The sequence below is a fragment of the Heteronotia binoei genome, chromosome 9 (assembly GCF_032191835.1).
Source record: "Heteronotia binoei isolate CCM8104 ecotype False Entrance Well chromosome 9, APGP_CSIRO_Hbin_v1, whole genome shotgun sequence".
Lineage (NCBI taxonomy): Eukaryota > Metazoa > Chordata > Lepidosauria > Squamata > Gekkonidae > Heteronotia > Heteronotia binoei.
In genome coordinates, this window is record NC_083231.1 from 26,922,744 (window position 1) to 26,945,746 (window position 23,003).

At 43.0% G+C, this 23,003-nt stretch overlaps 1 protein-coding gene across 8 annotated transcripts in view; it reads left to right on the plus strand.

Annotated features, from left to right (window-relative positions):
* APBB2 (amyloid beta precursor protein binding family B member 2) overlaps nt 1-23,003 on the plus strand; it is a 157,137-nt gene that overhangs the window by 94,944 nt on the left and 39,190 nt on the right. For all 8 annotated transcript variants that reach the window (XM_060246335.1, XM_060246332.1, XM_060246334.1 and 5 more), the window contains 2 exons: nt 3,339-3,485; nt 6,341-6,468. In XM_060246335.1, coding sequence (XP_060102318.1) covers nt 3,339-3,485; nt 6,341-6,468 — 275 coding nt within the window. The remainder of the gene's footprint in view (nt 1-3,338; nt 3,486-6,340; nt 6,469-23,003) is intronic.

The window sequence follows — 23,003 nt, forward strand, 5'->3', positions numbered from 1 at the left end:
GCTGACCGTCTTCCCGCCTCCAGGTATGCTTTGCTTGCTAATCTCCCATGAGTGTGAGGCACAGAGACCACGAAGAAGATAGACAGGTTGCTTACCTGTAACTGTAGATCTTCGAGTGGTCATCTGTGCATTCACACTACCCGCCCTCCTTCCCCGCTGCTGACGGTCTCTCTTCAGTAAGGGGCTTTCAGCGGTCAGGGAGGAACTGGCGGGATTGCCGCGCGGGCGCTGGTGGGCATGCGCAGTGGGTCGCCTGCGCATGCTCATTGGCGCCGAGCGCGGAAAAATCCCGGGCTTTTCAGATACCGATTCGGGGATCGGCGCAAGCGCACTATCCCATGAGTGTGAATGCACAGATGACCACTTGAAGATCTACAGTTACAGGTAAGCAACCTGTCTTTTCAACTGTTCCATTGTTCTCCCAAGCCAAACTTCCCTCTGTACATCTATAATTTCTTGGATTTTTAAAATGTTATTTTAAAGAAACAAGCAAATTGTATAATATACTAAATTAAAGGTGCTTTTATATGCTTCAGTAGGTTCCCCCCCACACTTCCAGTTACATCCGCAAAAAAACACATGCCTCCAAGAAATATCACTCTCACATGCTATGACAGCTGTTGTTAGTTAAGCATCTTTCTGGGTTGTTTTTTTTTTTTTAATCCTAATATAATTAGTTTCCATGTCTTTTAATAAACTGTGTTTGGTGTCTTGAAAGGCACGGTTCCTTCAAGCACTGTTCTGTCTCTCCTTGTCTCTATGTTTGTATTTTTATGTTGTCTGTTACCTTTGTGGAATATGTTATGTAGAATGGTGTTCTAAGAAGACAGTGCGTCTGCTTAAAGCATGGATGTCACATCTGCCCCCCACTACGTCGGTTAGTGTTTCTAACATGGATTATTGCAGCCTGACGTTTCTACCCCAACCTTCATCCCCACCCCACTTTGCTTATTATGCAAGGAGTTATCACCAGGGCTTTTTTTGTAGCAAAAGCCCAGCAGGAACTCATTTGCATATTAGGCCACAGCCCCTGACACCACCATTGTGTCGTACATGTCTTTTTTTGTAGCAAAAGCCCAGCAGGAACTCATTTACATATTAGACCACACCCCTGACATCACCATTGTGTCACACGGGTCTTTTTTGTAGCAGAAGCCCAGCAAGGAACTCATTTGCATATTAGGCCCCTGACATCACCATTGTGTCGCATAGGTCTTTTTTGTAGCAAAAGCCCAGCAGGAACTTATTTGCATATTAGGCCACACACCCCTGACATCACCATTGTGTCACACGGGTCTTTTTTTTGTAGCAGAAGCCCAGCAACGAACTCATTTGTATATTAGGCCCCTGACATCACAATTGTGTCGCACAGGTCTTTTTTGTAGCAAAAGCTCAGCAGGGACTCATTTGCATATTAGGCCAAACCCCTGACATCACCATTGTGTCACACAGGTCTTTTTTGTAGCAAAAGCCCAGCAGGAACTTATTTGCATATTAGACCACACCCCCTGACATCACCATTGTGTCACACAGGTCTTTTTTGTAGCAAAAGCCCAGCAGGGACTCATTTGCATATTAGACCACACCCCCTGATGCCAAGCTAGCAAGAACCGCGTTCCTGCTCAAAAAAAGCCCTGATCATAACAATTTGCTACTTAATTATATTCTTCTATCTGTATCTCACTTCTGTGATGGTCTGCATCGTGTTACTCTCGTCTGTATAGCCTGTGTTCAGAGAATTGCCCAACCAGGTTGATGCACCCAAGGAAACTTGGAGTTGTGTTTCTCTGACATACACAGATCTGTGTTCTACAATCCTCTCTTGAAAGGGAGTTTTGAAAGCACCTTGTGAGATGGCACGAAAATACACTGTTCAGCAGGAGAAGGTCAAACATTTAGCCTCTATATCTTTGGATTGTGACTATGACTTTAAATATTGGGTTATGAATGCGTTCCTTTTTTCTTTTATGTACTTCTGTTTACATAACTGGCCGTGACTGATTTCTTTTCTTTTCTTTTTGCCTGAAATGGTGCCCTTTGGGGCATGTGAGGGTGCAATTTAGTGAAGGTTTTAGGTGCTTATCTGCATCACAAACTCAACATATAGCAACTGCAACCACATGGCGAGTGTCCGATTTCACACCCAGGCAGATTCTGCCCTGATTCTGCAACTTATTGAATGTGCATAACTGCAGAGGTGTGGTCAAATGGACCTTACCACGTATTCACACATTGAAAGTAACCAGTTCACCACTAGCTTGAAATGAACACACATGCTGAGGTTCCGATCCAAAAGAAGTTAGGCACCTCTCCGTTTTATAAAATCAACCAGTCTTTAGTTGGTTTGCTATCCTGTTGTCGCTGACCTTTCTGGCTCTCCAGTGGGAGTCACCCAGTGTTTGCTTGCTGGTGAATCCCCCAGATTGATGGGGCTGATGGCTGGGTTTTTGGCTGTTGTATTGCATAGGGGCTATTGTGTTTTTGGCCAAGGGCAATGCATATTTGATTGGTTTTGCTCCTGTGCATTGTTTTTTTGTCTTGACTGCCTTGAGAGCCAGTTTGGTGTTCTGGTTAAGAGTGCGGACTCTTTTCTGGCATTGTCACCTGTGCTAGAAAATGGAGTAATACCTGCCACCCCTATGGGATAACATCTTATCATGATGTGAGACGGGCAGGCTGGGCAATATGTGATGATATGGAAAATGCTGATGATGTGGAAAATTTTCTGAGTGCTGTTGAGTTGTCTGTTTATAATTTTTTTTTGTATTTTATTGTTTTATCATATGTTGTACTCCGCCTTAAGCCCTACGGGGAATGGGTGGAATAGAAATATATTAAAATAAATAAATAGATAAATATTTCTATTAAAAAGTAATGCAAGAACTGGATGCAGTGAATATCAAATTCAAGGGTACGCATCTTTTTTGCTCTGTGTTAGCAAATATAATACTTGTTAAGATACAGATTTTTCATGCTAAGGGAGGGACAGTGGCTCAGTGGCAGAGCATCTGCTTGGGAAGCAGAAGGTCCCAGGTTCAATCCCTGGCATCTCCACTAAAAAAGGGTCCAGGCAAATAGGCATGAAAAACCTCAGCTTGAGACCCTGGAGAGCTGCTGCCAGCCTGAGTAGACAATACTGACTTTGATGGACCAAGGGTCTGATTCAGTATAAGGCAGCTTCATATGCTTTAATCTCCCTCTTCAGAAAAAATGATGCAAAAATTGATGCAAAAGTTAAGTGCTATTAAATTTAAGTGATGCGAAAAATAAGCCATGGTCTTTTGTGAGACACCATTCAGATTTAAAATGTAACACTGCTGTCTTTCATGTCTTTTCAGTGCTTTGCTGTTCGGTCTTTGGGATGGGTAGAAATGGCAGAGGAAGATCTGGCCCCCGGGAAAAGCAGCGTCGCTGTGAACAACTGTATCCGGCAGCTCTCCTACTGCAAAAATGATATTCGAGACACAGTTGGCATTTGGGGAGAGGTGAGACAATTCTCATCTCCTTTTCTCATGGCACCTGCTTGTTCCTTCTTCCAAAAGCTGGACACAGCAACTGAAGCGAAGAGGAACAAGGCTGGAGGAGTATTTGGGGCTGCAGCACAAGGGGGAAGGAAAAAAAATGAAATTTTCAGCAGAATCGAAACCATTCTGTGGTGGCAGAACGGATCATACCACTTCAGATGGGGGTGTTTGTTTTTTTGTTGTTCTGAGGTTGGTGTGTGTTTAATTAGTTTGGTGTTTGCATTTTGTAAACCAGTTTGAGTCCTTAGGTTTATTAATATTTAAACAAATAAAACTCTAATGAATGCTCCCCCGTGTTGAAAAAACTCCCTGCAAAAAAGCAATTCACACATTGGAGATCCTGTTTTCTTCTTTTGCCTTATTTCTATAGGAAAGCTTAAAATAATATAATTTCTCTCCTGCAGTCTGAAGTGGTACAGTCCATTCTGCCCTATCAGCATTTTGCTACCACGTTCTGTTTTATGTATAGACCAGACTTCATAGAAGAGGCAAGAACTGATAGAAGAATTAAAAACTAATAAGTCACCAGGTCCAGATGGCATACATCCAAGAGTTCTAAAAGAACTCAAAGGTGAACGTATGGATCTCCTGACAAAAATACTATGTAATCTTTCATTGAAATCTGCCTCCGTTCCTGAGGACTGGAAGGTAGCAAATGTCACGCCCATCTTTAAAAAGGGTTCCAGAGGAGATCCGGGAAATTACAGGCCAGTCAGTCTGACTTCAATACCAGGAAAGTTGGTAGAAACAATTATCAAGGACAGAATGAGTAGGCACACTGATGAACACAAGTTATTGAGGAAGACTCAACATGCATTCTGTAAGGGAAGATCTTGCCTCACTAACCTGTTAGAGTTTTTTGAGGGGGTGAACAAACATGTGGACAAAGGGGACCCAATAGATGTTGTTTACCTTGACTTCCAGAAAGCTTTTGATAAAGTTCCTCATCAAAGGCTCCTTAGTAAGCTCAGGAGTCATGGAATAAAAGGGCAAGTCCTCTTGTGGATCAAAAACTGGCTAATTAATAGGAAACAGAGAGTGAGTATAAATGGGCAATCTTCGCAGTGGAAGATGGTAAGCAGTGGGGTGCCGCAGGGCTCAGTACTGGGTCCCTGTCAGTATTGAGTCTGCCTTTACACAGTCTGACAGCTCTAATGTGACAGCAAGTGATCTAGCTGGCAGGCTAGGTCACAGTGACCTTATCTACAAGCCGGTTCTAGCCGGTAAAGGACAGGTGGAAAGTACCTACTGAGTCAGCATGACTGTGGACTGCCAGGATTGGCTGATGGAACTATATATGGACTGTGCTACCAGTGCACAGGTCTCTCTTCGAGGAGTCACATGCTGGCGGAGCACTTTGGTCCTATAGTTGATGTATCTTTCTGCACTAGTGAGCACGTTGTATATAATCTGTAAATACACTGTTTTAGCACTAGCTGCAGGTGTCTGGCTCACTTCTTTACTGGGGCTCACTGTTGTACATATCACACCGCTCACTCTGCAAACACCCGCACCGATAGTCCCATGTCCTTTAACTTTTTCATAAATGATTTGGAGTTGAGGGTAAGCAGTGAAGTGGCTAAGTTTGCAGATGACACTAAATTGTTCAGGGTGGTGAGAACCAGAGAGGATTGTGAGGCACTCTAAAGGGATCTGTTGAGGCTGGGTGAGTGGGCGTCAATGTGGCAGATGAGGTTCAATGGGCTAAGTGCAAGGTAATACACATTGAGGCCAAAAATCCCAGCTACAAATACAAGTTGATGGGGTGTGAACTGGCAGAGACTGACCAAGAGAGAGATCTTGGGATCATAGATTGCAATAAAAAAGGCCAACGCTATGCTGGGAATTATTAGGAAGGGAATTGAAAACAAATCAGCCAGTATCATAATGCCCCTGTATAAATCGATAGTGCGGTCTCATTTGGAATACTGTGTGCAATTCTGGTCCCCGCACCTCAAAAAGGATATTATAGCATTGGAAAAAGTCCAGAAAAGGGCAACTAGAATGATTAAAGATTTGGAACACTTTCCCTATGAAGAAAGGTTAAAACGCTTGGGGCTCTTTAGCTTGGAGAAATGTTGACTGCGGGGTGACATGATAGAGGTTTAAAAGATTATTCATGGGATGGAGAAAGTAGAGAAAGAAGTACTTTTCTCCCTTTCTCACAATACAAGAACTCGCGGGCATTCAATGAAATTGCTGAGCAGTCAGGTTAGAACGGATAAAAGGAAGTACTTCTTCACCCAAAGGGTGATTAACATGTGGAATTCACTGCCACAGGAGGTGGTGGCGGCTGCAAGCATAGCCAGCTTCAAGAGGGGTTCGAATAAAAATATGGAGCAGAGTCCATCAGTGGCCATTAGTCACAGCATATTATTGGAACTGTCTGGGGCAGTGATGCTCTGTATTCTTGGTGCTGGGGGGGGCAAAGTGGAAGGGCTTCTAGCCCCACTTGTGAACCTCCTTTTTTTTGGCCACTGTGTGACACAGAATGTTGAACTGGATGGGCCATTGGCCTGATCCAACATGGCTTCTCTTATGTTCTTAAGAAACAGGAGTAGGAACTGGTACTTAATCATTTCTATTCTTGCCAGCTCACAGCTAGGTCTCCTTCCAGAGCCCCTTTGATTGGAATTGGGGAGATGATATATAACTTGACAAAAGAAGAGGGGAGCCAACACGTGGCGAAAGGGTTAAACACCTTCTTCCCAGTCTCCCTTGATAAAGCCACTGATCTCCTCTGCTGAGTTAGTTTTACAAATGCCAAAATTGTGTTTGATTGATTAACTGGTCATTTTTTGTTTGACTTTCATTAGGGAAAAGACATGTATCTTATCCTGGAGAATGACATGCTAAATTTGGTTGACCCCATGGATCGCAGTATTCTTCATTCTCAACCCATCGTCAGCATCCGTGTCTGGGGAGTAGGCCGTGACAATGGCCGGTGAGTGAACTTTTTCTTCTTGGTGTTGAAGTTGGCTGGTATACAATACAGCACGTGTTAGATAAGGACAACACCCTTGCAGTCAATTGAACAGGTGTCTCTAAAGATATATCAACATCCGTGTTTCTCTTAATAAAACAGCGGTTAATAGTGTAATGCAGCCTAAGCAGCCCCTTTTCACATGTGTGGCTATAGGGTTACTGTTTAATCTGGTGATGTACCAGAAAACATCCTGTTGCATTGTGGCTCAGGTAGATCTGAAGTTCCTTACTCCTAAATGCCTCTTTCCTACCTGAAGAGAGCATTCTGCTTCCTGGTTAACTGAGAACTAGGAAGAATGAAGCACACAGACAGAAAACTTGCTGTGGTCAATGGAGAAAAACTCACCAAATCCAGCCTCTCAGCCCCACCCACCTCATAGGGTGTCTGTTGTGGGGGGAGAAGATATAGGAGATTATAAACTGCTCTGAGTCTCTGATTCAGAGAGAAAGGCGGGGTATAAATCTGCAATTCTTTTTCTTCTTCTCCTTGGTGGTGACATCAAAATGATCTTTGCCACCATTCTGTCTGCCCAAAGCTGTCCATATTCTAACCTGTTGTGCCTTGTAAAGGAGATTCTCCATTTTGTCCCAAGTTAGGTAATTTTAGAATTAAAATCATTATTCTTAAAATAATTTTATCGATATCCATACTGAAAAGGTTACCTAATGAAAACCCTTACAAAGGAATATTACAAAGTTGCCTCAATGTGATTAGTAACAGAAGTCTGTAAGTGATCAAATATACCTTTCTGTTACAGTTATCTTTCTAGTAAGCGTCATAATTATATAAACCTCTTTAACCTTATTTATTTAAGCTTCTATCCCTCCCTATCCTGTAGATGGGCTCAGGAAAGCTCACAGGAAAGCAATAAACAGTAAATTTGTAAGAATATTAAGCATTCCATCGAGATAAAATTACTTTAAAACAATCCCTTTTGGCAGCTTAATAATTTCTAGCCACAGAGCCTGCTGCAACAATGTCAGGGAGGGCACATTCCTGTCAGTAATCGGCAGCCAAGTTGTCATCAGCAGTGCCCGAAGGCGAATGAGGCAGATAGAACAGATTTATCTGATAGATCAGATTGAGCGGGGAAAGCCGGTGTAATTTGGACATCCGCCACCTCAACCAAAGGCCTGGCGGAACAGCTCTGTTATGCAGGACCTGCTGAACTGTGATAAATCTAGCCATTTATCTAGCCTTTCCTACATATCTGGTGCCTCAGCCAGCTTCCAGTACTGTGCAAAAACATGTTGTGCAGCCATAATCAGGTTAAAAGTGTTCCCTGATATTTTACAGCAAAACCAGCTATGTGATTCCGCAAAAAGATTTCTGGATTCAGGGGTACACTAACCGTTAACTCTTTTCTCAGTTTGTCACGTGTGTTATTACAGTAATTCATGGCGCATGGACAGTTCCACCACATATGTAAAAAAAAAAAACCCCTGCAAATTGTTGATAACAAAGCCAACAAGTACATATTATACGTCAATGAAAGCTTCTCAGTGGTAAAATAAATTTGATGGATCATCTTGTTTTTCTCTGCATTTTTAGAATTTTAATTAGTTTGCAATCTCATAATTGTTTCTATCCACTACAACTTTGTCTCTGCCGGTTTTAACGGTTGCATCTCAGCATACTGAGTCCAGTGGCACCTTTAAAACCAACAAAGTTTACTTCTGGGTGCAAGCTTTCGTATTCATGCACACAAAAGCTTATACCTAGAATTAAACTTTGTTGGTCTTAAAGGGGCTACTGGACTCAGACTTTGTTCTGCGACTTCAGACCAACATGGCTGCCCACCTGGATCTGTTCTCAAAATATTATCAGTCTAATCGTTTCGCATGGATGCATTTAAGTTGTTGCAGCCTGAGGATGAATAAAAACTGCTTTAAAGGGTTCGGTGCTGCTTCAGTGCTGGCGTGCAGCATTGCCTGTATGCTGATGGCATGCAGTTCTGCCTTTTCTTTTTGGACAAGTCCCACGTGTCAATGGACTTCCTCAACAGTTGTTTGGAAAATGTAATGGGTAGGATGAGGGCTGATGTACTGAAGCTGAGTCTAGATGATACTGAGGTCAACAACAGGGTCAATCAGGGACTGTGGATCCTCCCTGAACAAGCGACTTCACAGCTTTAGAGGGCTTTTAAATCCGGGCTCATAGGTGCAGGTTGCCTCTGTGATATGTAGTATCATTACTCATCTTCAGCTGCTATGCCAGCTACAGTCCTTTCTTGAGTGGCATGCTTTGGCCAAGTTAAACCATGCTCTCATCAGGCTATGCTACTGCAGTGTGTTGTTTGTGAGGAAGGATGGGAATTTCCAATGTGATTCCTCAGGGGCATTTGCATTACTTAATATATGTGTGTGGTGTTATTAGCAGGAGAGGGCACAGAAAGATGAGCTGAACCTAGAATCAGTGAGATAAGAGGAGCTATTCCTGTCTGTCTGTTTGTCTCTGTCTCTCTAATATTGCTCAGACAGCTATCAGCTTAAGCAGAAATTAAAATTAAAAAAGAAAAGGCCTTACTTAATGTTATTTTCCAGGAATTTAATTATCTCTTCTATAAATTTTGCCATCGAAAGGGTGACAAGATCATTTGTGTCCAATAGTAGCCATGTTACCTGGGCTCTCGCATCAAGCAAGCCTGTATTTTCAAGCCAAGAGGTGATCAGACTAGTCCTCAACTCGTATATAGGGCACTCTATAATCATATGCTCATTGAGTTCTGCTTTGTCATATAAACATCTACTTGTTTTATTTGTGTATAGTACTTTATTATAGCTACACTCCAAAACCACCGAGGGAAGGGCATTAATTCATACCCGAGTAAAAGCTCTTCTGAGCTTTGATAGTGCTGAATGGGAAAAAAAACCAACTTCAGCAGTTGCACCAGGAGGGCAATTCCTAGATAAAGTGTCAAACAAGTTCTAGTAGTGTCCAGCTTCCTAACATGCATTTTTATTTGCCTAATTATATCTTTAGTCTCTGTTTCCTTAACCATGTCATTTGTTACTCCTAGGCATTTCATTTTCTTTTCCAAAAGTAGATCCCACTGGCTACTGTATTTGTCTGTCTGAATAAGACCAAGTAGAGTAGGCCCTTCAGATTTTAAAATCTTTCTTTTAAAAAGAAATGCCTTCATCCAAGGCTTAGCTCCCATCAATAATTTGCCCAGTTCAGCTCTCAGCAATATTCCCGAGATGCACCTAAGAGTGGTCAATAAGCATTGGAAGGAATCACACTGGACATAATCCATTTTCTCAGAAGCAGCCTGAATACAGATTTCTGCACCATACAATGAACTGGCTTGAAACCTTAGTGCTGAGGAGCTTTTCGGTAGATGTTCAGAGGCTTCAGTAAGAACATAAGAGAAGCCATGTTGGATCAGGCCAATGGCCCATCTAGTCCAACACTGTGTCACACAGTGGCCAAAAATACCAGGTGCCATCAGCAGGTCCATCAGTGGGGCCAGGACACTAGAAGCCATCCCAGTCATCAAGAATACAGAGCACCACTGCCCCCGACAGAGTTCCATCAATACGCTGTGGCTAATAGCCACTGATGGACCTTTGCTCCATATGTTTATCCAATCTCCTCTTGAAGCTGTCTATGCTTGTAGCCACCACCACCTGTCTATGCTTGTAGCCACCTAAATGTACTTGCAACATTTTCCTGAAAATGGAAATTATATTTAGAAATTATATTTCCAAATTATAAATGTTGGAGATTGGATGGCAGATATAGGTCTGGGAACCAGTTTCTGCTGAAGATCTGCAGTGGGGGGGGGGGGGCGTAATTTGCGCCAGAGAAGCAGAGGGCAAGAGGGGGAAGTTCCTTAGCTTTTTTGTTGCCTGCCATTATCATAGCAGGGAGAACCTTTCAAAAATCCCACAGGGCCCTTCCTAGGGAAATTACTCTTTTCTGTTCTTTGTCAGGAAGACAATGGTTTTGATGACTAAAACAGTAAGTCGTGTCTCTTGTCTTGAATATTAAGTTATTTGAAAGTCATTGCTATCTTAAGGTCCTTGGGAATTTTTTTTTTTTTTTAAACAGACTTTTTCCTTGTAGTAATTTATTTGGTTGAATTTCTCTTTGGAAGATGAAAAGCTTTTTAATGGTACCTGACCAGATGATTTTCTGAGCCATGTGCTAATGAAAGATTGATGAAAAACAGAGATCCGCTGATGAAAGTTTAATCTGAGGATGCATCTGCTAGTGCACCTCAGGCAGAAAGGCCTTCTGGGAGATTAATAGTTCTTTCAACACACTCTCTGCTGTTATCTCGAACTCGAGGTATTAACTTCTTTTTAATTCTGTAGGGTGGCAAGAGAACAATTCATGATTTACTCCGACTGTTTTGCTGACTTAAACGGTGTGATTATTTTACACCCTGGGAAAAAAGGTGTGACTTGAGTTCTCTTGATCATGCCATAAAAGACAATATTTTTCTGAAACTGTCTAAGCTTAAGGAAAACTCCCGGCTGCCTATGTCAAGGGGGAGGTAAACAAAAATGAGACCTGCAGGGGTCGGGAAGATTATTATATGTATGTTGTATGTGTAGAACAATCGCTTTTGCAAATTTGACTTGATAATCGGTATTCTTGTGTTTACTTTTAATCTTACACTATTTCACACATGGCGGGGAGGGAAATCCTGTCATCTTATCCATTAGTGAAACAAAAATCTGTATCTGTTGAGTAACTTGCCTGGTGTTAGAAATAGCTTCAAGGCATAACAGAAAAGGTTGAAAGACAATAGTGTGGTGCCAATACCATGCTGACTCCCTGCAAGCTATTGTTGAAAACCAAAGAGATTATGGGATTTGGGATTATGAGCTCCTTCCCCATCCTCTCTCATCCCTTCTGTTGTGTTAGAATTGCTTAGGCTAGCCGCGTTCAGCATTTCCAAAATATATTTCAAAATAAAATTCAAATCCTGGTTAATGTGAAGACTGTGGTTAACATTGTGGAGAGCCAGTTTGGTGTATTGGTTAAGTGCATGGGAGAACTGGGTTTGATTCCCCACTCCTCCACCTGCATCTGCTAGCATGGCCTTGGGTCAGCCATAGCTCAGGCAGAGGTTGTCCTTGAAAGGACAGCTGCTGTGAGAGCCCTCTCCAGCCTCACCCACCTCACAGGGTGTCTGTTGTGGGGGAGGAAGAAAAAGTAGATTGTAAGCCGCTCTGAGTCTCTGATTCAGAGAGACGGGCAGGGTATAAATGTGCGATTTTTCTTCTTCTTGGCGCAGATGCATTAGTTAACCATGGTTAAGTCTATAGAAATTTGTGCTAGAAAAAGTAAGGAGTTTTGATGGCTAGTCCCAGATTTGTAAACTATAGTGTGCCGGGAGCCAGCATTGCTTCTGCTCTGGGCCGTAAAGAAGAACTTTACTATGGTTTGTATGTTTTCATTGGATTGTGGCTTCAAGGACAGTTCATAACTCTGTGTTTTGCAAGTGAATTTTTATGTATCTCCCTTCAGTAGCTGTTGGTTCGGAAAAATTTGCCGCCTTTTGCGTGTTCCTTTGCTCAGAATTACTCGTTGTTCAAGCTCTGATGCCATAATTGTGAAAGAATCATCTGTCTGAAATCTGTGTATTTGGTTGCACACTACTGATTTAGGATCCGATTTTGGCACTAACTCGCATGCTCAAAATAGAACAATTCAGAAGTAAGAAGTGGAAAAGTATTCCATTCTAAACTAAGATGTCCATTCCGACTCTGTTCTTTCATCTTTCTTCTCTGTCCTGTGAATGCTAGTGGAAAATTTGCACCCCCCAAAATAGGTGCCATGTGCATACACGAATCCATTCACTTTCCCCCCTCCCTTTAAGCCCTTTCCTTTCATGCATTTAAAAACTAGGCTATAGACCACTGAGGGCCATTTTTCTTTCACTCCTTTCAAGTGTGACTTTCTTTCAGGTATTGATGATGCAGCCCTGATGTAGCTTTTTTGCACCCTTGAGGAACGTTCATCGTTGTGTTACCTGTGCCCAATGCTCCCTCTAAGCTGTGGAGTCTTGTGAGCAAAAATTCTACTTTGTGATCTATTAGCAGTGAAGTTGTGAGCGAGCGATTTGGCTACTACTTAAATTAGTGTGCTCTGGGGCCATCCCTCCTGAGTTGAGTCATAAATGTGTGAGCTGGAGGCTAAAAAACTGTGAGCTAGCTCACACTAACTCAGCTTAGAGGGAACATTGCCTGTGCCAATACACAGGCCTACGTGTGCATTTGCAACAAACAACTCATTCAAATGACATGATCCCTCAATGACATCTCCACTTCCAATGCAGTTTCCACTGTTTTCAATGCACAGTCCTCCTTTTCAGGCTAGCCATGTAATGGACACCAACAGCTGACTAATAGACTCCCTCAGCTGCACCCCTCTAGCACCTTAGAAATGGCAGCTCATCTGGGCCTTCCAGCTTATTTGCTATCACACAACACAAAAATGTAGTTTCTTGAACTTTTCTTCTACTCCTAGGATGACAGGAACCCAAGCTCTCTTGGAGATGCATTTTAGATCCCTTGGATAGAGGGCCTACTTTATACCTTTCCTCCTGAGAGCCAGTTTGGTGTAGTGGCTAAGTATGTGGACTCTTATCTGGGAGAACCAGGTTTGTTTCCCCATTCTTCCACTTGCAGCTACTGGAATGGCCTTGGGTCAGCCATAGCTCTCGTATGAGTTGTCCTTGAAAGGGCAGCTTCTGTGAGAGCTCTCTCAGCCCCACCCACCTCACAGGATGTCTGTTGTTGCGGGTGGGGGTGGAGTAGAGATTGTGACTGCTCTGAGACTCTGAGATTCAGAGTATATTCTTTTTCTCTTCTTTTAATCCCAAGGGTTCTCTACAAATTAAGGCAGGAACACGCCTGAGCCGTACTGATAGCTCCCTTTTCCCAACAGTCCTGGTACATGGTTAACAAGCTGGGTGAGGGAAGTGATTAGAGCAAAAAAGACTTCCTTCAGAAACTGGGAGGCTCCCCCAAATGAGACAGACGAAAACCAACACAAACTTGCACAAAGGAAATGCAAACAGACAATTCCCCTGTGCAAGCACCGGTCATTTCCGACTCTGGGGTGATGTTGCTTTCACAATGTTTTCACAGCAGACTTTTTACGGGGTGGTTTGCCATTGCCTTCCCCAGTCATCTCACTTTCCCCCCAGCAAGCTGGGTACTCATTTTACCAGCCTCAGAAGGATGGAAGGCTGAGTCAACCTCAAGCCGGCTACCTGAAAACCCAGCTTCCGCCGGGGATCGAACTCAGGTCGTGAGCAGAGCTTAGGACTGCAGTACTGCAGCTTTAACACTCTGTGCCACAGGGCTCTTCGTAAGCAGACAATTAGGGATGCAAAAAAAGGGGGCATTGAGGAACATATTGCTAAAAGCATCAAGGCTAACAATAAATAATTCTTTAAATACATCAGGAGCAAGAAACCAGCTAGGGAAGCAGTTGGACTGCTGGATGCTGATCAAAGTATTGGAATACTAAAAGAGGGCAGAGAGACTGTGGAGAAGTGAAATAGATTCTTCTCATCTGGCCTTATTGCTGAAGATATATGGCAAAGACCTGTTCCTGGATGGATGTTTTCAGGAGGGGAAGATGTGGAGCTTGCTTGGGCAGATAGTGGTAACAAAGAAGGATATTCTAGAACCTACAGGAGAAAATTGCAACCTAACACATCACCAGGACCAGATGGTATCCATCCTAGAGTTCTTAAAGAACACAAAATATGAAATTGCAGACCTGGTTTTGGACCTCAGAAATTATTTTTATTTGGTAAATTTGTGTGCTGCATTTTGTCTGAGAAACTCAGGGTTGCATACATGGCTCCATTCTCTCTCCCCCTCCCCATTTTGTCATTGTGACACAACCCTGTAATGCAGGCTGAGAGAGAATAAATGGCCCAAGGTCTCCATGGCAGAATAGAGATTTGAACTGGGACATCTTCAGTCATAGTCTGGCACTGTATCCGTTATCCATTCTGGCTCTCTTCAATATACACATTAGAATAGCAGTGATGAAAGCTACAAGACAGTTCCTGGTCCTGTCTCGCCTCTTCCTTCAACTCCAATAGTGGCTGTAGAAGAAGAAGAAGAAGAAGAAGATATTGGATTTATATCCCGCCCTCCACTCAGAAGAGTCTCAGAGTGGCTCACAATCTCCTTTACCTTCCTCCCCCACAACAGACACCCTGTGAGGTGGGTGGGGCTGGAGAGGGCTCTCACAGCAGCTGCCCTTTCAAGGACAACCTCTGCCAGAGCTATGGCTGACCCAAGGCCATGCTAGCAGGTGCAAGTGGAGGAGTGGGGAATCAAACCCGGTTCTCCCAGATAAGAGTCCGCACACTTAACCACTACACCACACTGGCTTTCCACACTGTAGGGAAACCACTCCTTCTCTGCATCTGCTCTAGGGCTGCCAAGCTCCCACTGGGGGTGGGTTTTCCCCTAGTTTGGGGGCCCCCTACCCACTGGCACAGAGCGGGCTGCTGGGGAATCCCCAAAGTCCTCTATCATCATGTGATGTGCTCAGTGCTATGACATCACCTGGAAGTGATGTCATCACACCGGGGACATGCTAGTGTTTGGTACCACAGAGTTCTATGGTACCAAAGAGTTTTTACCCTAATCCTAGAGTATCCCCGGTGCAATGTACCCAGTATGATGATGTCGCTTCTGGGTGATGTCATTGCACTGCACGCACTTTCCACACGAGAGAATAATCCCCCTCCAAAGCCAAGGTAAGATTTGGCAACCTTAATCCGCCCCAATCCTCAGTAAGGCATTAATGATGGACCTTACAAGATTGTTGTATGGACTACAAGAAGAAAATGTAGATACAGGGCTAAATGCATGTGGTGCTGATGGTGAATTTAGTTAAATATGGGAGTAGAGTTTCGGTGTTGTGGCTGTTGATTATCCAGGGGTCTTGCCAAAAATACTGTTGGTTTGCAGCTGTGTAACTTGTATGGCTGCGCTTGTTTCTCGCCTAATGTGATATTTGTGTTTTCTTTCCTTATGCCTCTTGGTGTACAGAGATGAGCAAGGGAATCTGGGAAATAGGAAGGCAGTCACGGGGAAGGAAGGGGAAAGTAGCACGTGGACGTTTCCTGGGAAGCTCAAGGCAGTAATTTTCAGAGCCCTGGGAACATGTGGAGAAAAGAAGTGACAGAGAGGCAGCTGAGAAAAATAACTCAGTGGAACTGGAGTAATACGGAGTGACAGCAAGTGAATTTTACATATCCAGAATCCAGCCTTACACTTGCGTTAGAGAAGCAAACTGGGTAAGAAGGGGAGCAAACTGGGACAAGCAGGAATAAAATTAATGAGGCAAAAGAAACAAGAGAATAAAACTCATATGGCATGCTTTGTCCCTCCATTTTCGAGTCCTAAATTCATGACCTCTCGCTCACTCACAGTGCAGTCCTTTGTGGAAGTACTTCAGTCTGAGGCCACTGATTTCAATTGGCTTAGATCAGGGTAACTCCGCTCAGGATTGCACTGTCAGTGTTTTAGAATAAACTCATATTCACAAGTGCAGAATGCCTTTAGACTGCATGGACTCGTTTGTGCAAAACCCTTTGAGAGCCTGGGGTTTATTGGTGCCTGTGCCAACACATGGGCAGTGCCATCCTAAGAATATTTCCCCAGGAGTAAGCCTCATTGTAGACTTCAGTAGGATTCTGAGTATATGTATTTAGGATTACTCCCAGAGACAGAGCCGGATTAACAATTAGGCCAAGTAGGCACTGACCTCTGAGCCCCCATGCCTTTAGAGGCCCTGGGCTGGCTTCTCCCCCCCCTTCTCTCCTCCCCCCCCCCCAAGTTTTCCCTCTGCTTGCAGCCCTCCCAGCCTGCATAAGCAGCCAGCTACTGAGCTGCTCTTTGCCCAACTCGCCTGGTGCGGCTGCTGCTGGTGTTGTCGCCAAGTTTGCCTCTCTCTGCCTCTCCCCCGTAGCTTAGTAAAAGGGGCTTTTAAGAAGGTGCCTGCAGGCTGCAGCAGGGGCTGTGGGTGGCGGGGTGGGCACTCAGACTCTGAGATAATTTGCGAGGGACCCCCAAGATTTTGACTGCCTAGGTGCCTCCACAGGGTTTAATCTGGCACTGCCCGGAGATGTTGTAACTTTGAATGCTACCAGACAGGAAAATGCCTAATTCTTTTTCCTGTTGTGAGAGTGGGGGAGAGCAACCCCTCAGTTGTGGCCCCCAATCAACTTACTTGAGTAATAGAATCATAGAGTTGGAAGGTACCTCTAGGGTCATCTATTCCAACCCCCTGCACAATGCAGGAAACTCACAAATGCCTCACCCTAAATTCACAGGATCTTCATTGCTGTCAGATGGCCATCTAGCCTCTGTTTAAAAGGAAGGAGAGCACACCACTTCCCGAGGAAGCTTGTTCCACTGAGGAACTGCTCTAACAGTCAGGAAGTTATTCCTAATGTTGAGCTGGAAACTCTTTTGATTTAGTTTCAACCCACTGGTTCTGGTTCTACCTTCTGGGGCCACAGAAAACAATTCCATACCATCCTCTATTCCATACAATTCCATACCAGCCCTTCAAGTATTTGAAGATGGTGATCATATCACCTCTCAGCACCCTCCTCTCCAGGCTAAACATGCCCAGCTCCTTCAACCTTTCTTCATAGGACTTGGTCTCGAGACCCCTCACCGTCTTCATTACCCTCCTCTGGACCTGGAGTCTCTGACCTTAGAGACCTAATGTTGTTTTAGTGTTGTTTTAATGTTGTAAGCTGCCCTGTGCCTGCTTGCGGGATAGGGCAGGGTATGAATTGATAAATTAAAATTACAGTTGCCCAGCAAGAAAGCCCTTCTGTTCCTTTTGGAAGCTGAAACCAAAGAGTGGCTCTTCTTGAAAGCAGAGCCATTAGTCCCAGCCTCATGGCAGCCATTTTGTGTCGGCCTTTTTTACCCATTCTCAACCCTAGGTTTAGATCAGGTGTAACCTAATAAGAAAATAAGAGCAGCCATATTGGATCAGGCCAATGGCCCATCCAGTCCCGCACTCTGTGTCACACAGTGGCTAAAAAAACAAGGTGCCATCAGGAGGTCCATCAGTGAGGCCAGAACACCAGAAGCCCTCACACTGTTGTCCCTCCCAAGCACCAAGAATACAGAACATCACTTGCCCCAGACAGAGAGTTCCAACAATATGGAGTGGCTCTTAGCCACTGATGGACCTCTGCTCCATATGTTTATCCAATCCCCTCTTGAAGCTCGCTATGCTTGACTGAGGTTCAAACCCTGCTCTTCCGTGAAGGTCACTCACAGTCTCTTGATCTAATCTACCAAACAGTGTTCTTGTGAAGATAAAGTGTTCAGAGGGCACCATATATGCAGGTCTTAGGAAGAGCCAGGTAAAATTATTGCAAATAAATAATCCACCACCACCAGTCCCATAATAGAACAGTGATCTGTCTCCATATAAGACTGCTTTATGTGTTTACATGTTCGTCTGAAAAACATTGATAGGCCAGCAGTCTGAGTCAGTATAAGGAAAGTGTGTGTATTCATGTATACAGTTGACAGGGATGCTTAAATTGAAATGCTGTAGGAAGAATCAAGAGCAATAGGTCAAGAAAGCCCTAGCAAAAGAGATGGTCTGGACTTGTGTTCCTATCACACTTATTTGGTGGGGCTTCCTTGTAGCAGCTTTTGCAACCTGGTGACATGGTGTGAGAGGCAAAATTAATAATTGAGCACTTATGCCAATAAAACATTTATTTATTCAAATTAAGTATTATTACAGTAATTGAACGCTTCAACAAATAAAATATTATTCCAATCCATGTTCTTCCAATCCATGTAATTGGTATGAATAATTTAGAACATAGAATAATGAACGGCTGGGTTTTTTATTTTTGCTTGACTTCCCCCCAGAATTCTCCATGTGTTTTATAGTACCTGTGATAACTGAAACTGTACTGGCAGCATTCCCATAAGGGAGTTATAGGCAACTGGCAGTCCTTGGCCAAATGTGATCCCCTCCAAGGAGTACCATCTGGCCTCTGTGTTACCAACCGGTGGCAGAGAGAGAATTTTTGCTCCTGTTTATGCTGCTTTTAATTCGTTTTAAGTTGTTTTCTTTCATATTGACTACTGATACGTTTTTATTTCCGTCTTGTGATCTGCCCTGAGCCCACTTGCAGGGAGGGTGGAATATTAATTTAAATAATAAATTAATAATTTGTGGCAGGATGTGGCCTCTCTTCTTTGAGGTGGGAGGATCTACAGACCATATTGGAGCCCTGAAGTTGAATTACTTCCTGGTCAGAGCTGCATGTGGAACTGGAAGTGCCACTTTCCACAAAATACTAACACTGACAAATACATTCATACAAGGATATCTCACTTTAATAACATGAAAAAACATTCCATCTGATACTTATAATATAGTAGTGTTTTAACATAGCTCATGCAGCTTTATCCATTGGTGAAATCAGTTTTATTAGTAGTCAGTCAGTTCATTTATTGTAATTAGCCATTGGCTGTTACAAATCTACAAAAATCTCAAGAAAAAGGAAAGTAAACTAGAAGTTAAAACATGCAAAGTATCACGTAAGGTATAATAAGGGTATAACAATGGATGCAATACTATGGCAATAACAGTAAAGATGTAGACATAAATCTAAAAGTTATCCTTTTGCATTGCTACCTTGGCACATATTTTCTTTGCTGCAGGGTCAAAGACTGAAACTTTCTGGGAGATATAAGCATCAATATCAGATAAAAGAAATACTATTTTTTCCTCAACTGAATAAGCACTTAGGCCTGACAGAATTCCATTTAAAAATTTAGCCCTTGGACTGAAATAGAGCGAACAGAAAAGTGAATAGTGAGGTAAATCCTCAGTTGCATGAGAACAGCATGTGCATAAACGTTGGGCCCCTGGAGTTTGGTTAAAACGACCTTCCATGACTGCTGTTGGCATTGACTGGAATCATAAGGAGGTAAAGTTCGCTCTAAGAACATGATTAGAAATGTTAAACTAAGTATGGAGATCTTGTGTGTTCCAGTTTAATTAATTTGTACCATGGTGCTGTTTTTGATTTTAATATTAAGGTACAATCTAGTCGGGCATCAGAGTTAAATATCCATTTTCTAAGATGGGATTTGTCAGCTGTGGGACCCAAGAGGTCATCAGGGAACTCCATGAATTTAAATAGCTTGCCTACAAGTCCATGGATACTTGTTTAAATTGCTCACCAAATGTCATGCAGTATAGTGTAAATAGCATTCTCTAACCTAATATGGTTCGAAGTGTAATGGTTTCTAAGTATTCTACATCATTATTAGTAAATGGTAATACAGGTTGCCTGCAACCTGGCTGTCTGTAGAAAAAAAACCCAATGTAAACTATATGAAGCCCCACTCTGCATAGTTAGCCTGTGGTTCTCTGTGTCCTGTTGGTTCGCATTTCTTTGGCTTAGAACACCACCTGGTTCAGCACAGCACAGCGACCCTTTCATTGGCTTGCCTCTTCTGTTTGCATTTGTATGTGAGAAAATCTTTTTTGCTTCCATCTTGATTCACACCTTGAAGCTACCGCTCTGTTTTCCAAGCATAAAATTATATTTAGAAGGAGAAAAACAGAGCCTCCAGTGTTTTCCATAATTCCAAGAGAAACAAATGCCAGATTCCAATGAATCCTCTCAAGAAAAGAAGAAATGGCAGTCAGCTACCAGTGAAATTAGATTTGACGCTGGGATGATACGTCATGGTATCCCATCAGCAAGTTGTTTTCATAAACATCTCTCTGCCAGACTCTGCTCCAGGTTTTGTGACTTTCTTTTTTTCCCTGCAGCACCAGGGATTCCAAACAGGACAGAATTCTGACTTGGATATAAAACACACGCAAGTCTGTGGTTGATAACTGAGGGGTGAAGTAAACTGAGAGACAAAATGGCTTTCATTTTTTGGGGGGAGGGTTAAGTAAATGAGAACAATGTGCATTTGTTATGAGACAAACTGACAGAATTTTTTTTTTTAAGCAGGAACTCCTTTGAATATTAGGCCATACACCCCTGATGTAGCCAATCCTCTAAGAGCTTACAGGGCTCTTCATACAGGGCCTACCATAAACTCCAGGAGGATTGGCTACATCAGGGGGGAGTGGCCTAATATGCAAAGGAGTTCCTGCTTCAAAAAAAGCCCTGCAAACTGGGGTAAGTGTAGCTTCAGAGAGGATATCTGTGTTGGGTCTTCAGTACAAGAGCTAGATCTGAGGCCAGTAACCTTTGCGGCATCAACAAGATTTTCTGGGTTTAAGTTTTCAAGAGTTAAAGATCTCTGCTTCAGAAGTAAATATAAACAGGTGATGTGGAAATACAAGATTTCTGCTCTCAGACTGTATATACTATAAAAAAAAATTGAGTACCTTTAAAAAAAATCAACTTCAGCCCATATAATTAGCCCAGGAGAAGTTTTTTACTAATTTTACAGTCCATGTATGCCTACAATAGTCATTTACTTATAAACTGGGTACCTTATAAGGAGGAAAAGGATTTAACTCTTTTCCAGGTTCCCAAAACCTTTCAACCTAGTCTCCTTGGAAGCACTTCTTTATTACCACAGGCGACTAGATAAATGGTTGTAAAAGTTTAGTTCCCTTTCCTCCCTACATTCCCACTTCTGGTTATTCTAAATTGGGAAGACAAGTCTAATTTCTCTCTGCATCTTGCGCCTCTCAGTAATGTTGACAGACTTGAGCTATCAGAATACACACTTTAGTACGTCAGCATGCAGCTATCATCAATTTGTCTCTTCAGATATTTAAATCTAGGAAGTTTTAAGATTCCTTTCAACGCCTGTTATGTTTTATTTATTATTTTATCTAGTAAATATATACAGTGGATTACTGCTAGAAAACTTCTCTGTTATTACATTTTTGGAAAATATTTACATTTTCTAGCATCAGGCACGTAAATCCTGAGGATAACATGCTGGCCCGCTGAGCTCCCACAAAAAAGGGAAGGGGTGTTAGATCTTCCGTGGTATTCAGTGCAATTTGCCCTCCAGCCAGAGAGGCAAATCCACTGATGAGCAGAGAAGCCTTCCTATATGTGGTAATTTCTAAATTCTTTTTCTCAGCATGGAAAATTTAAATGCCTAAAGTAGCTGCATCAGTAAATTGGTAAAAAATAATAACAACAATAAATCAGTGAGCCATGAAAGATTTCTGCACAAATAATGTTATGTTTTAACGAACATGAAGGATCAGCCCGTTGTATCTCCCATACAAGACTGCCTAATGAAGCATCATCAATCTTATGCATCTTAATCAAATTCCTTGAAAACAAATACACTCGTCTGACTGTTTAAATGGTAAACAATATGTAGCCTGAAGGATAGTTTTCATGGAGCTCAAAATGATTGTTTTGTGCAATACCATCTATCTGCATCTTGCTTACACAGACAAAAACCATCTTCTCATGCACTTAGTAATCAGAAACCTGCTTTCAGCATAGGGACCAAGTAAGAACAGAGACAGAATCCTGCTCACACAGTGATGTGCTTCCAACAGTAGCCTCCAAGAGATAATGTGTCACATGCAGTCAGGGCAACAGCCTTCCCCCCTATGATGTGTCTCCCACATCTGGAGCTCCGAAGCAAAGAGTCCCATATTCATGGCTGAGGGACATTGATAGACCTGTCTTCCATGATTCTCTCTAGTTCAGGGTTGGCTAAACTGTAGCTCGGGAGCCACATGTGGCTCTTTCACACATACTATGTGGCTCTTGAAGCCCCCACTGCCCTGTTGGCTGGCTTGGAGAAAGCATTTGTCTCTTTAAATCTCTTCTCCAAGCCAAGCCAGCTGGCAGATGGAGAATGCATTTAAAGTTGCTTTCTTTTCATCTCTCCCTCCTCCCATCTTCCTTCCTCCCTCAAACATCTGATGCTCATGTCTTTCGGCTCTCAAATATCTGACATTTATTCTGTGTGGCTCTTACATTAAGCAAGTTTGGCCACCCCTAGTCTAGTTCTTTCATTAATTTTTAAGGAAAAAAATTAAGTTGATTTGGAGATATGTATAAGATCTCCATGGTGCAGAGTGGTAAAGCTGCAGTATTGCAGTCCGAGCTCTCTGCTCACGACCTGAGTTCAATCCCTGGCGGAAGCTGGGTTCAGGTAGTCTGCTCAAGGTTGACTCAGCCTTTGATCCTCCCGAGGTCGGTACCCAGCTGGCTGGGGGGAAAGTGTAGATGACTGAGGAAGGCAATGGTAAACCACCCCGTAAAAAGTCTGCCGTGAAAACGTTGTGATGCAACATCATCCCCGAGTCGAAAATGACTAGGGACTACCTTTACCTTTATTAGGAGGTTAAAGATATAACCCCTTCAATAATGCCAGATTGTGCCCTTGTTCCCGCTGCTTTCCCACAGGCTATTAGAAGACCATGGTTCTCAAACAGTACGCCATCTCTTGCAGGCAGGTCACAAGACTCAAATCCCTGAACTGGGATCCCCTCCT